The sequence below is a fragment of the Mustela erminea genome, chromosome 10 (genome assembly GCF_009829155.1).
Source record: "Mustela erminea isolate mMusErm1 chromosome 10, mMusErm1.Pri, whole genome shotgun sequence".
In the NCBI taxonomy this organism is placed as follows: domain Eukaryota; kingdom Metazoa; phylum Chordata; class Mammalia; order Carnivora; family Mustelidae; genus Mustela; species Mustela erminea.
This window is the reverse complement of record NC_045623.1, coordinates 109372881-109386435: the sequence shown is the minus strand read 5'-3', so window position 1 is coordinate 109386435 and position 13555 is coordinate 109372881. Positions and strand designations below refer to the sequence as shown.

General features: G+C 66.3%; 1 protein-coding gene across 1 annotated transcript; it reads left to right on the top strand.

Moving 5' to 3' along the window:
* The first annotated feature begins 2060 nt into the window (after nt 1-2060).
* SCNN1D (sodium channel epithelial 1 subunit delta) lies at nt 2061-13361 on the top strand. Its single transcript, XM_032361522.1, is given in 16 exon segments — nt 2061-2130; nt 4027-4770; nt 7121-7188; nt 9010-9386; nt 9959-10166; nt 10276-10466; nt 10637-10725; nt 10800-10963; nt 11075-11173; nt 11513-11630; nt 11761-11839; nt 11925-11982; nt 12155-12219; nt 12339-12414; nt 12522-12784; nt 12786-13361. Coding segments are annotated over 15 exon segments (2289 nt in total). The 5' UTR covers nt 2061-2130; nt 4027-4688; the 3' UTR covers nt 13138-13361.
* Nucleotides 13362-13555: the final 194 nt, after the last annotated feature.

Below are 13555 nucleotides of genomic sequence, written 5' to 3'. Positions count from 1 at the left end.
GTAGGACAAAGCTACGGAGCAGCCTGGGAAGGGTCGCCTGCCCGCACAGCAACGGCCCCCCGCTCCGGGCCCAGCCACGCAGGCCCGGTGGCTCACTTGGGACCAAGAGGTCGTCACGGACGGCACCGAGCCGCCGCGGCCTGCAAATGTTCACGTGAAGTCGGCACTCTGCCACACATGAAACAATTCTCGGGGTTACTCAAATGCCACTGTGTTTGGACTTCATCCCGTGGCCAGGCCGGATGCTTGATGAAGGCCACTGGGCAGCCACGCAAAACAGACGGGTCCAGCCTGGCCAGTCACCAACGTCCCTCTCATTCTGGCTCACAGTCACCTTCACGACTCAACTACTCGGCTCCCGACGGGCCCCTCCTGTGCCTCAGTCGGCGGTCTCAGCCCCTGCAGCCTCCGGCACGGACACACACCGTGAAGCATGTCTCACGTTCCGGGCAAACCCCACAGACGGGGCACGTCAAAGTGCATTACGCTGAAAGACATTTAAAAAAACGGCATGAATAAAAAATTTTCACTCTCAGAGGCTGGAACACAGCAGCCTGAGCCGGTGTCACAGGGCACCGTCCGCGCGGCCCCCGCCCAGCACCCACCGCCCGGGCCCGCCCTTCTGCGCACATCTCTTCTGCTCCGCGGCCGCGGACCTTGGCCCGCCTCTGGCCGCATGACCCGCCGGGCACGCGACACACCCAAGCCCAGGGCTGTCACGGAAGCTTCTGCTCTCTCCACCGGGTCGGGACGGCTCCACAGGCCGGAGCGAAGCCTGGGGCTGATGGAGGCAGCCCCGCGGCCACTCCTGCACCGGCCTGGGCCGGGAGCTGCCCCCGAGGTCAGCCCTTCAGAACGGGGCAGAGGCCGAACTGCCGGTTCCAGGCACCGCGATGCGGCCGCGCCTGCTGGGCACAGCCGGTTTTCCGATTCCGCCCCTTCCCACCGAGGCTGCCGCAGCCGGAGCGCACGGAGCGCCCGGAGCGCACGGCCTCCCGCCGCGGGGCTCCATCTCACGCACTTGCCAGCGCTCCGCCCGGGAGGCCGGGGCCTCCCGCTCCCGCTGCTCCACGCCTGGGCCCGGAGAGAGGCCGGGCAGCGGGTCCGAGTCCAACTCGGGCCGGCCGGGTGCTGTCGGCAGGAACGCGGCCCGCCGCGGGGCGGCCGCAGGTCACCGGCAGGCGCGCCGAGTGGGCGGACACACGGGAGGAACCGGCCCGGGGCCCCCGCAGCCGCCCGGCTCTCGGCGCCTCACGCTCCCGCGGCCACTGCCCCGACAGCCACGACCCCAGCACCCTCGCTCCTGCCGGGGCTCACGAAACCGCCTGCGGGCCGTGCAGGGGAAGCGGCGGCGGGCTCGAGGGCAGCCACCCCGACCCCGACGCCCGGGGACATTTACACACCAAGACCCGCGCCGGCCAGTCCTGGGGGTGCCGCGAGCGCCACGAACAGGAGGCCTTTCCGCAGCGGCCCAGCCGCGGGGCCACCCACACCCCCAAGCTGGCCGGAGGAGCAGCCGGCCCGGAGCCCCGGGCGCCCCGCCGTAACCGACCTCCGTTCCGCGCACGGAGGCTCCCGGCCGGGGCCCCTCGAGCGGCAGACCGGGCGGGGACAAGCCTGGCGACGGCCCCGTGCCCTCCGCGCGGGCCGGCGCCGGCGGGGCGGACGCGCGGCCGAAGCCCCGGCTCGGGCCCGCGCCGCGCTCTCACCTCTCCCCGTCGCCGCGCGTGGGCCGCCGCCGCGCTCAGGCTCGCCGTGGTCGAGGCCGGAGCAGGGAAGGAAGAGCGTGGCCCGCGCCGGAGAGCCGCACCGCGCCGGGACGGAGGCCACCGAACCGCCGCAGCGCCGCCGCCGCCTCAGCCTGCAAGATGGCCGTTCGCGGGGCGGGGGAGGCTCCTCCCCGCTTCCGGTTCCGGTGCGCCGCGCTCTGGGGCGGCCGCTCTAGCCGGCCCGGCGGACGTCGCCTGCGTCTCGCCGCCACCTCCCGCCCCGCGCGGCCGGGAACGTCTGCGCGTGCGCACTGGCGAGCGGCCTCGTGGGGCGGAGCCCTCGGGCGGAGGGTGGGCGCGTGCGCACCGGCAGGCTGGGCCGCCCGGGGCGCAGGACGGGTTCGGACGCGCGGCCTCTCGGGTGGTCTGGTCAGGTGGTCGGGGCTCCGGGAAGCATCCTTCCGCCGTAATGCCGTCCGGCGGGCGGCCGCAGGGATCCTGCACCCCCTCACCCTGCACGGTGTCTTCCTCCCCGAGAAGCCCGGCCGACGGGGCCGCCCCAGAGCGGGGCGCGCCGTTCTGGGGAAGACAGACAAGCCCAGGCACAGGGTGACCCCCGAGGTGCCGGCGTGCCCTCCGCTTTGAGTTCACTCGGACCCCGACCCTCCCGTCGGCTCCCTTGCAAAGGACGGGGCCAGTCCGGCCTGGGGGGGCGCGGTCCTCGCGCCGTCGTGTAACAGGAGAGCGCCCCAGGCACTACTGTGCCGCGGCCCCATCAGTGACTGAACCCGCTCTGGCACCTGAGGGTCAGGTCCTGATTGGCCTTCCTTGCCCGGCCACCAGTGAGGCGCGGCGATGGGGAGCCCTGCGAGAACCTGTGTCAGGTGGGGTCTGCCGTGGGCAAGCCTGTCCAGCCCCTGCCCATGGCGAGAGCCGGCCTCATAAAAATAGTTCCACTGTTTCCCCAACTGAATTTTCCACCCAGCCCATGAATAGGGTCATTATGCAACAGTGGACACTGCACTGAGGCTTGCCTTCTGCTCCCACGGTCCCCTCCCTGGCCGGGGGGTGGGGGGGGGAGAAGCTGGCCACCCCGGCATGGGAGTACGCCTGAAACAGGCAGGTGGGGATACTGTTCCAAGGGCCACTGTCCGTGGAAAGGCCCCCGACTGCAGAGGCCTGCAGCTGGCCCTCTCCACCTCCTCAAGTCTGCCATGAGGGAAGTTCTGGGGGGACATGAGGATGACACACAGGAGGTAGGAAAGTTGGAGTCTGAACGCGGGGTGGGCGGGGGTGGCTGAGCAAACCAGCGGGAGCTGCCTCCGGCCCTCCCTAGAGAGAAAATCCAGGACAGGCCCAAGTGTGGGCCTCAGGAGTCCCCCCATAGGTTGTGTCAGGGGAAATGCTGCATATCAACTAGGAGGCAGGTGGTGGCCATCAGCCCGGACAGATCCGGAGAGGTCATTGCTGTGTTGGACTGTATGGCTCTGTGGGACATAGCTGGGGCTCCAGCCCTGCACTGTGCCCCTGACTGCCTCATGGCTTGGGCCACGAGTCAACACGGTAACTGATCCCACGCCCATGACAGTGGACACTGGGCACCAACAGGTCCAGCCGTGGCAACTGGCGGAGGACAGGCACCATGCTGACCCTCGAGTCTGGCCCACCCAGGAAATCTCCGGCAGGATCTGAGTAGCTGCGGCAGATCTGACCCCAGGCCTTGGGTGGAACCCGGAAGGAGTGCTTATGGTCCCTCCATCCATCTGCAGCCAGACAAGTCAACCCGTGGGAATCCGGCCTGCTTCTGCCTCCAACCATATCACCCGTCCCCGGCCTGCCTGCCTTCTGGGGAGGCTGGCGGCTTCCAGAGCTCAGCCTCCTGCTGCCACACTCAGCATGCTGACTTCACTCCTCTGCCTCCTCCAGGGTCCGCCATCCCCACAAGGGGCAGACCGGCTGTTTCTAGCACATGGGAAGTTATGTAAGGGAGGCCTCTCCGGGGCAGCTGGGGTTCGAGCGCAGGTGTGTCTGGCACACACCCACACACACCTGCAGAGCACAGGCTGTGACAGAGTGCGGTTGGGGCAGAGGCAGGTAGAGGCCCTCTCTTGCCTCAGTTTGTCTGTGTAAAATGGGGGTGCTGACTTATGTGGGAGCACCTTGTTGGGAAGACTCAGCTCGGAGCCCCTCAGCATCAGCCCCCACCCTCCCGATCACCAAGCACCCTGAGTCACAACTAAGGGAGAAGTTCCCGAAGACAGATGTGGCCAGCAGGTCCTGCCAAGACCTCACTCCGACCACATTTGCTGTCTTCCAGGTTCCCAAGGCCCAAGCTGCCCAGCCCTCTGGCCATAGAGCTGATGGCCCCAGCAGTTGAGACAGGCGTGGGCAGCTCGGCTGGCAGCAAATGACAACTGAGACCCTCTCAAACTCCAAAGTCACCCTTTTGGAGCACAAGGAGGAGCTAGCCCTTTCTGCCAGACTTCAGCCCCTGCCTCTTGTGCCAATGGCCCTGCTATAGGAAGAGGATGGCTGTGCTCACTCCTGAGCATCTTGGGTGGGGGTCCCATGGCTCTGTGTGGGAAGAGCTACCAGGAAACCACAAGGGTTAGAGTGAAGAAAACATCCCCTACCTGTGGGCTGCTACTCCCTCCCCAGGCCAGGGCTCAAGAGGGGGTCCCGAAGAGCCAGCCTGGAGGTGACCAGGCAGGAAGTGTTCACACACCGCGCCCCTTCCGGGGGAGACACCTGGCCAGACCCTGAGCATCCCCCCCTGCCCACCGCCTGGCTGGAGGCACCTCACGGAGCCCCTCTGGGATCCCTAGAGCCCCTGCTTAACCCTGTGGTCAGTGTTGGAAGGGGTGGGGAGGTTCCCCATTTGTACCAAGAAGGCCCCTCCCCCTCCCAGAAGCGGGTGGGCCAGTCCACAGACCCCCACCAACCCACATCCACCAGGAATCCACCACACTTGTAGAATCCATGGGCTCAGACTTCACCTCGGTCACACCAGAAGCCCCAGGACCATCTCTAAGCTGCCCCCGAGGGAGAGGGGTACCCGCAGGTGAGTAAGCTGAGCCTGGGGAGCCCCAGGAGACAGCAGGCGCTGACAGTCTCTGGGGCAGCCCCGGCCTGGGCTCCCTCAGCTCAGCCTCGGTGAAGCCTATCCCTCAAAGTCCCAGAGGGGGTGAGACTCAGTACGTGGGGGCCGGCTGTCCTACATTCCCTCTGGGGAGAGGGGTGGAGGACCTGGGGCCACCTGCCTGTCCCTTCTCTGAGGTGTCCTCACACCCTTCAGTACGGTTCTGGAGGGTGACCACATGGGCCTCCCCTGCGGCAGGAGCTGGGCTCACCCAGTCCTTCCCAGCCTGCACTCCTGCTCCTCCGGGGGCCGGGGAGGCCTGGGGAGGCAGGAGGGGAGAAGCACCAGGAGGGGAGGATACAGTCTCTCGGCCTGGCGAGACAGCCCGAGTGCTCTCTGCCCTCCCAGAGGTGGGCTCTGGGGTGACCTCCTCCCCCAACACTGGTCACCGATCCTTGCCCCGGGCGCCTTATGCGTGGGCCTGCCTCAAGCTGTTTCCCCAGGATGAGGGAAGGAGGGTTTGTGCCTTCTGCCTTGAGCCCCTCTGGTACAGGTCATCATCACAGGCTTGCCTCTGTCCCTGGCCAGGGCTCCCTCTCCCACAGGAAAGTAGGGGCTCCTGTTCCCTGTAAGATGCCCTTGGCTGGCTGAGACTCTGGCTAGACTTGAGCCCCCAAGACCGGGGTCTCCAGGACCCTCCTTCCTGGGAGCAATCTTCTTCAGCCTCCTGAGCCACAGGTCACTCCTGCTCTGATTACCCAGAGCCCCCAGGGCCCTCCTCTCTGCCTAGAGGCCTCCCCGAGGACAGTGTGCCCCCCATCCCCTCGGTAACATCACCTAGCCCACAAAGGAAAGCTGCTCTGTAGAAGAGGGCCTGGGACACCCCGGGCCTGTGCTGAGTCTGGAGAGCCTGATGGGGGCTTGGGGAGGGGGTATCCACACCAGTGGTGTTGGCTGGTCCCACCCGAGCCTTGAGCAGGAAGAGGAAACTAAGGCCCAGGTTGCACTTGAGGAAATGGGCTCCGAGAGGTTGATTAATCTGGGCACGTTCACATGGTAAGTGTCGGAGCCGTGACTCACCCCCGCACCCCGCTCTTCCCCAGGCAGGCGTGACGCCCTTCCCGCAGACGTCAGCAGGGGCCGTCTACCTCCTTGCAAAGCCTCACCCCTCCTCAGAGCCAAGGCCTCGCCAGCAGGGCCTATGGGAAGCGAGGCTCCCTCCTCATCCCAGTTCAGGCCCTCCGCACGGATCTGGGGTGGGGTGTCAGGGACCCAGAGCTTGCTCTGTGGGGGAGCAGGGGGCAGGCAGAAGGGCCTGAGACACACCCTCAAACCTGGGACCAGGCTGAGGGTCTGCTTATTGGGATGTGAGGTTTCTGGGTCATCCTGGGGACATGTTGGACCCCCCCCCCGGGGCCAGAGGTGGCGGGGCGCCCTGGGACTCGGGGGCACTGGGCACCCTGCCCTCAGCACAGCGTCCAGCCTTACCCGGTCACACTGAGGCCCAGGACTTCAACCCCCATGCCAGCGTGATCCGGCCCCTGAGTGTGCTGTGCGTTCTTAGCGTGTGGTGTGTGGTCTTAGTGTCTCTGCGGCCAAGACGTGTGGTGTGTCATCTTCGTGGGTGGTGTGTTGTCTTAGTGTGCGGTGTGGTCAGTGGTGGCCTTCGTGTCTGCTGGGCAGGGGAACCGTGTACCGCAGGGCACCAGGTGTCGCCTCCACACCCAGGGCCTGGGTTGTCCCACAGTTTGAGCCTGCCCCAGTGGCTGGGTGACCGACCCTAGACACCGGGGTTCTGGGAGCGCAGGTCCCTGCCTGGCGTCCCTTGGTCACAGACACCCGTGGTCGGTGCTAGCAACGTGAGCCGGGCAGGCAGTGGAGGGCAGGGATCCCTTGTTGGCCTGTCAGGAAACAGAGAAGGGAGGCGCGGCGGGTGTGTGGGGTGTGTTGGTTGCTGCCACCAGAAGAGCAGGTGTCTGACCCCTGAGAGATCTGAGCTTTGGGAGCTGGGGGAGGGGAGGGTCTGCTCCGCGAGAGGCAGGTGAGCCGTGCAAGGGGGTCTCAGCCAACACAGACCTCTCCTCTCCCTGTAGAAACCAGGAGCCCCTCATCCCCAGACCTCACATCCAAGGCTCTGTGCAAGAAAAGCTCACCCGGGGAAAGACCCCCATCCCTGTCCTCGTGGCTTCCCCTTCCGGGTCCGGAGTGGGTGTGTCTGGCCCTGGCAGATGGGCCCCTCCCAGCCTCATCCCACGCCTCGCCAGCCTGTTATAAAGAGGAGGCTGCCGGGCCAGTGTCGGGCCACATCCCACGCTGTCTTGTCACCTCCTAGAGCTGCCATCACCGGGGCCAACGCCACGGAGAATGGAGACACCTGCAGAAGGAGACTCTGGCTTCCAGGTACCAGCGGGGAAGCCCCCTGACGTGGGCTTCCTTTCCCATGGTGGGGGGGCGAGGAAGGAAGGTCATCCCTCGGGGTTTCTGGAACCTGAAGGGGAGGGGGCTGTGTCTCACATGTCACCCTGAGCACATGCAGGCACTGAGGGCAAGAGAAGAGGGTCATGCGGTCCCCACCAACCGAGGGCTTGGTACGTGTGGGCGGTGTATGTGTCTATGTACACACTTGTGCACATGTGTGTGTACAGGAGGCCAAGCACCCCTGCTGCTGCTGCATCAGACTTGGGGCACCTCCGATCCCTCAGTGCATCTGGGGCCATCCCAGGTGTCTGGATCCTGCCCCGTCTCAGGAAGCCCTGGAGGCTCTCAGGGGTCCTCGAGGTCCCCATCTCCAGGGTGTCCCCTCTTCCTCCCCTGCCAGCCCCCACCGAGCCAGGAGGGGGCTGCTTTGGGCTACACGTCTAGAGGAGGGTAAACATGGTTGCTGGAGTCAGAAAGAACTTTCTGGAGCCCCTTCTGCCTAACCTACAACACGCAGCTGAGGATCCTGGCCCACCCTGAAGACCCAGTGTGATCCTGGGGGACAAACATACATGGGCAGAGCTCTGTGCAACATGAGAGCCAGCGTGAGGACCCCATGTTGGCACCCACTCCTGGCCGGACGTGGGGGAGGCCCACAGACTTGAAGCGGGGAAGGAAGGCCACCCACCCTCCCCATGTGCCTGTGGCCCCACGCCGCCGGCTGGCCTGCTCCGACACGCAGTTTCCCAGAGCGCAGGGGAGCAACCTGCTCAGGCCCACCAGGCAGGGCACCTGCTGGCTGAGACGCAGCAGGGGCTTCCCCGCTCAACCCCCTGCCCAGGTGACTCAGGAGGGGGCCAGAGCTCAGGAGGCTCTGCCCTGGGTGCAGGGAGGCCTGGTGATTCAGACCAAGAGGCGGACGGTGTGGGAAGTCCCCCGGAGGCCTGCGCGGTGACTCCACAGGTTTTCGGGAAGAGTAGGCCTGGCCTCATCAGGGTCCCATGTCCCTGTGTGCTGGGGGTCTGGGGGTATCGAGGTCCTGGGTCTGTGGCCCTACTTCTCCAGGGCAGGGCCCTCAGGTCCCCACCACTGGCTAGCCCACTGGCCCCTGCCCACTCTTTCTGAAGCCCGCATTTCACAAATAGGATTTCCCTGGGCACAAACTCAGCAGATGCTCCCTCACTGGGGTCCAGAGCATTGAACGGTCCTCAGGCCCAACCTTTGGCCCAGACGTGGCCAGAGCAGCTCGGTTCCATCAGTCCCAATCAAGCATGGCCATGCTGGCCACTAAGAGTGGGTAGAGGCCACTGAAGCGCAGAGTCTTGTCTTTGTAGGGGCCCCAGACCTTCAACATTGGCTCAAGACCCAAGGACACAATACAGTCCCCACCCCAAGCAGGTCACCTGGCCTGCCCCTCTCTACAGGCCCCTGCCCCGTGTGAGTAGACAGTGACAGGGACCCCCCCACCAACCTCAGGACTGCATGCAAACAGGACCAGTGAGGGCTTGAACCCCATGTTCTCTGCTGTCCCTGTCCCCACCAGCAGACCCCACTATGGCTGCAAAAAGTCCTGCGAAGGCTGCCCGGTGCCCTGCCCCGAGGTGGGGGGCTGGGGTGGGGGGGCTGCAAGGCCAGTCCCAGGCCCCCTGATAGGGCCTCTTTGGAGCATCAGGGGGCTGGGTGGTGCCATTGGTGACCGAGGGACAGAGGTGGAAGTCCTACCAGCCCAAGGTGAGGAGGCCCAAGTTGGAGTTGCGCCGGGCAACAGATTGGGGCCACACTAAGGCCGCTTCTCGGACACAGGGAGGAGCCACGGCCTGCACAGCCACAGCCGGTGGTTCCCTGACAGTCCACGAGGACCAGCGGCCGCCGCCAGCCCTGCAGGAGGACAGGCAGAGGGAGGGGCTGGTGGAGCTGCACACCTCCTTCCGGGAGCTGCTCACCTTCTTCTGCACCAACGCCACCATCCACGGCGCCATCCGCCTGGTCTGCTCCAGCCAGAGCCGCGTCAGGACGGCCTCATGGGGGCTGCTGGTGGCAGGCGCACTGGGCGTGCTCTACTGGCAGTTCGGGCTCCTCTTTGCCGAATACTGGCGCTACCCGGTGGTTGCCACAGTGTCCGTGCACTCGGAGCCCAAGCTCTTCCCAGCCGTCACTCTGTGCGACATGAACCCGCACAGGTGAGGGGGGCCGACTCCCACCTCTGCGGCATCTCCCCGGCTGCGGTCACCGCGGAAGGCCAACCGGGTCACAAGGCCCAGGCCGCTGAGGACCCCACCTCGCGCCACCCTTGTGCCCAGTTGCTCAGTCAGGAACCCTGAGACCTCTGCTCCGGCCAGCAGCAGCGGGGGGTGGGGGGTGGGTGGCGGGCAGGGGGGCAGGGGGCGGGCCGTGTGTTCAGGGACAAAGAAGAGCCAGCTGGAGCTTGGAGTGATCAGAGCCACCAGACACCAGGGCCTGGGCAGTCCGGGAAGGGTGAGGGGAGGTGGGAGGGAGCGTTCCAGCAGGGCGGCCTGGAGCTGGGCTCAGGGGTGGGGAGCAGGGCGACATTTCCTGTGAGGAGGCAGAGGAGCAGGTAGGAGCTGGGGCCCAGCCAGGGGGCCGGTGGAGTCCACACGGGGTGGGGGTGCTTCTAGGGTATCCAGGCTGGTCTCTGGGATCAGCACCAAGGGGGCCGACCCTACTCTCCCCAGCAATACTTTGGGACTGACGTGGGGGCTCTGACTCACCTCGCACCCGCCCCACCACCCAGGCCGCGCTCAGCCCGCCACCACCTGCAGGTGCTCGATGAGTTTGCCCAGGAGAACATCCAGTCTCTCTACAAGTTCAACTTCAGCAAGAACAGGGACGTCCTCTCTGCAGCCGACCAGCTCCCACAGCCCGCCTTCTACCTGGACCGTGGGGTCCGCCTGCAAAGGTTGAGCCGACCCGGTGGCCAGCATAAAGTGGGTTTCAGACTGGTGAGTGTCCCTAGCCCTGCACGGTCCGGGCACACTGTCACTCTGCAGATCTCTGAGTGGGGGTAGGCAGCTGAGAGGGCCGTGCTGACCGGCCCCCCACGGCCCGCAGTGCAACAGCACAGGTGGGGACTGCTTGTGCCGTGCCTCCACGTCAGCTGTGACAGCTGCCCGTGAGTGGTACTGCTTCCATTATGTGAATGTCTTGGCCCTGATGCCCACCGCCCACGAGGACAGCCACCGCAGCGACAGAGGCCACTTTGTCCTCTCCTGCCAATTCGATGGCCAGGACTGCCAGGCCCGGTGAGTGGGGGGCGGGGCAGCTGACTGCAGGCACGGGCACCACCCCTGGGGTCCGGCTGGCGGCAAACAGCTGCCCACAGAGGTAGGACAGGCCGTAGTCCCTCGGGCTCCACGCAATGGGGTCCTGGGCCGAAGGGGTGTGCTGGTGTGAGTGTGGTTCCCGGTTCCAGGCACTTCCGGACGTTCCACCACCCCACGTACGGCAGCTGCTACACCTTCGACGGCGTCTCAGCTGCACAGCACCCGGGCGTCACCCGCGGTGAGTGCCAGCCCACAGCCCAGTGGGGCGGGCGACATCCAGGCCAGCCTGGCCTCACCCCCTTCCCCTCCCAGGGATCAGCCTGGTCCTCAGGGCTGAGCAGCGGCACCACCTGCCTCTGCTGTCCACGGAGGCCGGCGCTAGGGTCATGATTCATGGACATGACCACACGCCCTTCCTGGAGCACCAGGGCTTCAGCATCCGGCCAGGGACCGAAACCACCATCGGCATCCGAGAGGTGGGTGGGCTCCCGAGAGCCGGCGCAGAGGAGGGGCCCAACCCTCCCACTCCCCAGCCCTGGGGAATGAAGAGCAACCCCAGCCGCGCTGAAGCGTGCCCCCTACCCTAGGACGAGGTACGCCGGCTGGGGAACCCCTACAGCCACTGCAGCGAGCGCGCAGACGGTGTGGACGTGCCCCTGCTCTACAACGCCTCATACACCCTGCAGGCGAGTCTGGGGCCGCCGTGGCGGAACAGGAGCTTCTCAGGAGGGGCAGGGAGGCCGGGAGAGAAGGTGGTCAGGGGACGGAGACCTGGAGCCCGGGTTGGCCCTGGGAGAGGGAGGCCAGGGGAGGCTTAGGGGAAGGCCCAGGGGACGTAGAAGGCAGAGACGGGGCGCTGAGAGGCAGCAAGGGAGGCACCTGGGGAAGGGGTGGCCAAGGGGAGTGCGGGAGGGGCAGGGAGGGCGGGTGCCCTGCCCAGACGGAGGTGAAGCAGGCCCTTGGTGGTCCGGGGAGGGATGACCGCCTCCCGGACCTGCAGCTCACGTCCCCTGCTGTCCCCCCAGGCCTGCCTGGTGTCCTGCTTTCAGCAGCTGATGGTGGAAACCTGCTCCTGCGGCTACTTCTTCTACCCCCTGCCGTCGGGGGCCGAGTACTGCAGCTCCGCCAGGCACCCGGCCTGGGGTGAGAGTCCCCCACCCGGCCACTGGTGGGGAGGGCGGTCAGGCCTTGCCAACCTGCAAACCTCTCCACCACCCCCCGGTCGGTCCTAGCCGGTTCATCTGTGACACCCCCGCCCCCTGCACCGCCACAGGTCACTGCTTCTACCGGCTCTCCAGGGACCTGGGGACCCACCGGCTTCCCTGTAGCTCACGCTGCCCCAGGCCCTGCAGGTGGGTGGCTGGTGTGGGGGCTCGGGGTCAGAGGCTGCCACCACAGCACCCCAGCAGGAGTGTACCGGGGGGTCTGTCTCTCCAGGGAGTCTTCCTACAAGCTCTCCGCCGGGACCTCCAGGTGGCCCTCCTCCAAGTCAGCTGTGAGTGCCCTAAAGGGGTGGGTAAGGGATGGACAAGCCGGTGGGTCTCCCAGGTCCCAGAGGCCTCACCCTAGACCAGCCTGTGCCCCTGTGGTCCCCACTCTGAACACCTGCCCCACAGCGCCCTGAGGGCTGTGAGGAACAGTGGCCCCAGTGAGCCTTCTGTGCACAGGACTGGATCCTGGCGGCGCTGGGCAAGCACGGCCACAGGAGCCTGGGCCCGACCCCAGGCTTCAGGTGGGTGCACGCCCCCTCCAGAGGACACGGCCCAGCCCCTCCCTCTGCCAACCTTGTCCTCAGTACCCCTGCCATGCGGGCGCCCGGGCCCAGCCCCTCATGCCTCTGCCTTGCCGCAGGAGCAGCGTGGCCAAGGTGAACATCTTCTACCAGGAGCTCAACTACCGTAGGGTGGATGAGACACCAGTTTACTCGGTGAGCCAGCCAGGGACCCACGGCCTTGGAGGGGCTGGAGCAGTGGCGGGCCAGACCCCCCAGGGCCCAGCCGTGGGCACCTGCTCACCGCCCCCTGATGCCTGCAGGTGCCCCAGCTGCTGTCAGCCATGGGCAGCCTCTGGAGCCTGTGGTTCGGCTCCTCGGTCCTCTCTGTGCTGGAGCTGCTGGAGCTGCTGCTTGACGCCCTAGCTCTCGTGGTGCTTCGGGGCTGCCGCTGGCTCCACACAGCTCAGGGGTCCCAGCTGGCGGCAGCCACAGGGGCACCCCCCACGATCCCAGGAACCGAGCAGTTACCCACTGACCGCAGGAATATCAACCATCTGGGGGGCCCTGCTGGCCTCGTGCCCCGCAATCCTTCCAGGAGCTCTGGCCGGAGTCTTTGCTGAAGAGTTAGGCCACACAAGCGCCCCCTGCCCCACGCCCGAACCAGCAGGAGCTTATTCTGATCCTGAGGGATGTGGCTGCAGCAAGCTCTCCAGGCTGCCCACGGGGAACCAGACCTGCCCCCCAGAGCCACTGCCAGGCAGCCAAGCCAAACCCAGGGCCAGGGAAGCTGCACTGGGGGCTCCAGGCAGGCAGGCAGGAGGGTGCCCAGCCCACCGGGCACTCTCCTCAGCCGGCTACCTGCCCAGCAGCGGCCTCAGGGACGCCCAGGGCAGCGGGGAGGGGAGTGTCCCTACCTCTCTGGATTCCCATGTCTAGTTCGTGCACAGCTGGGAGTGTGGGTGCATGCAAGGGGGGAGGGGCCTCCACAGGGGAGTGTGCCCGTGTGGTTGGTGTCACGTGAATATATATGCATTTCTAAGCGTGTCAACACGTCTGTCTATGTCTGTGTGCGGCTATGCACAGGCATGGGGCAGGAGCCGTCCTCAGCTCGGGGCAGGTTGGGGAAGGGCTGCTTTGCAGTAAATTAGCGATTCCACCTGGCGGCTGCCTTGTGCTCTCCTTCCCAGCAACCCTGCCTGAGGGACCTGAAAGCCCCAGGCTGCTGCTCCACCTCTGGGAGACACAGACACACTGTGGGGGCTGGGGGAGAGGAGGACACGGTGCCCACGGCCAGCTTGTGGGGTCAGGGCTTGGCCGGGAGAGAGGACCAGCCCGGGACCACACTCCTTGGTTA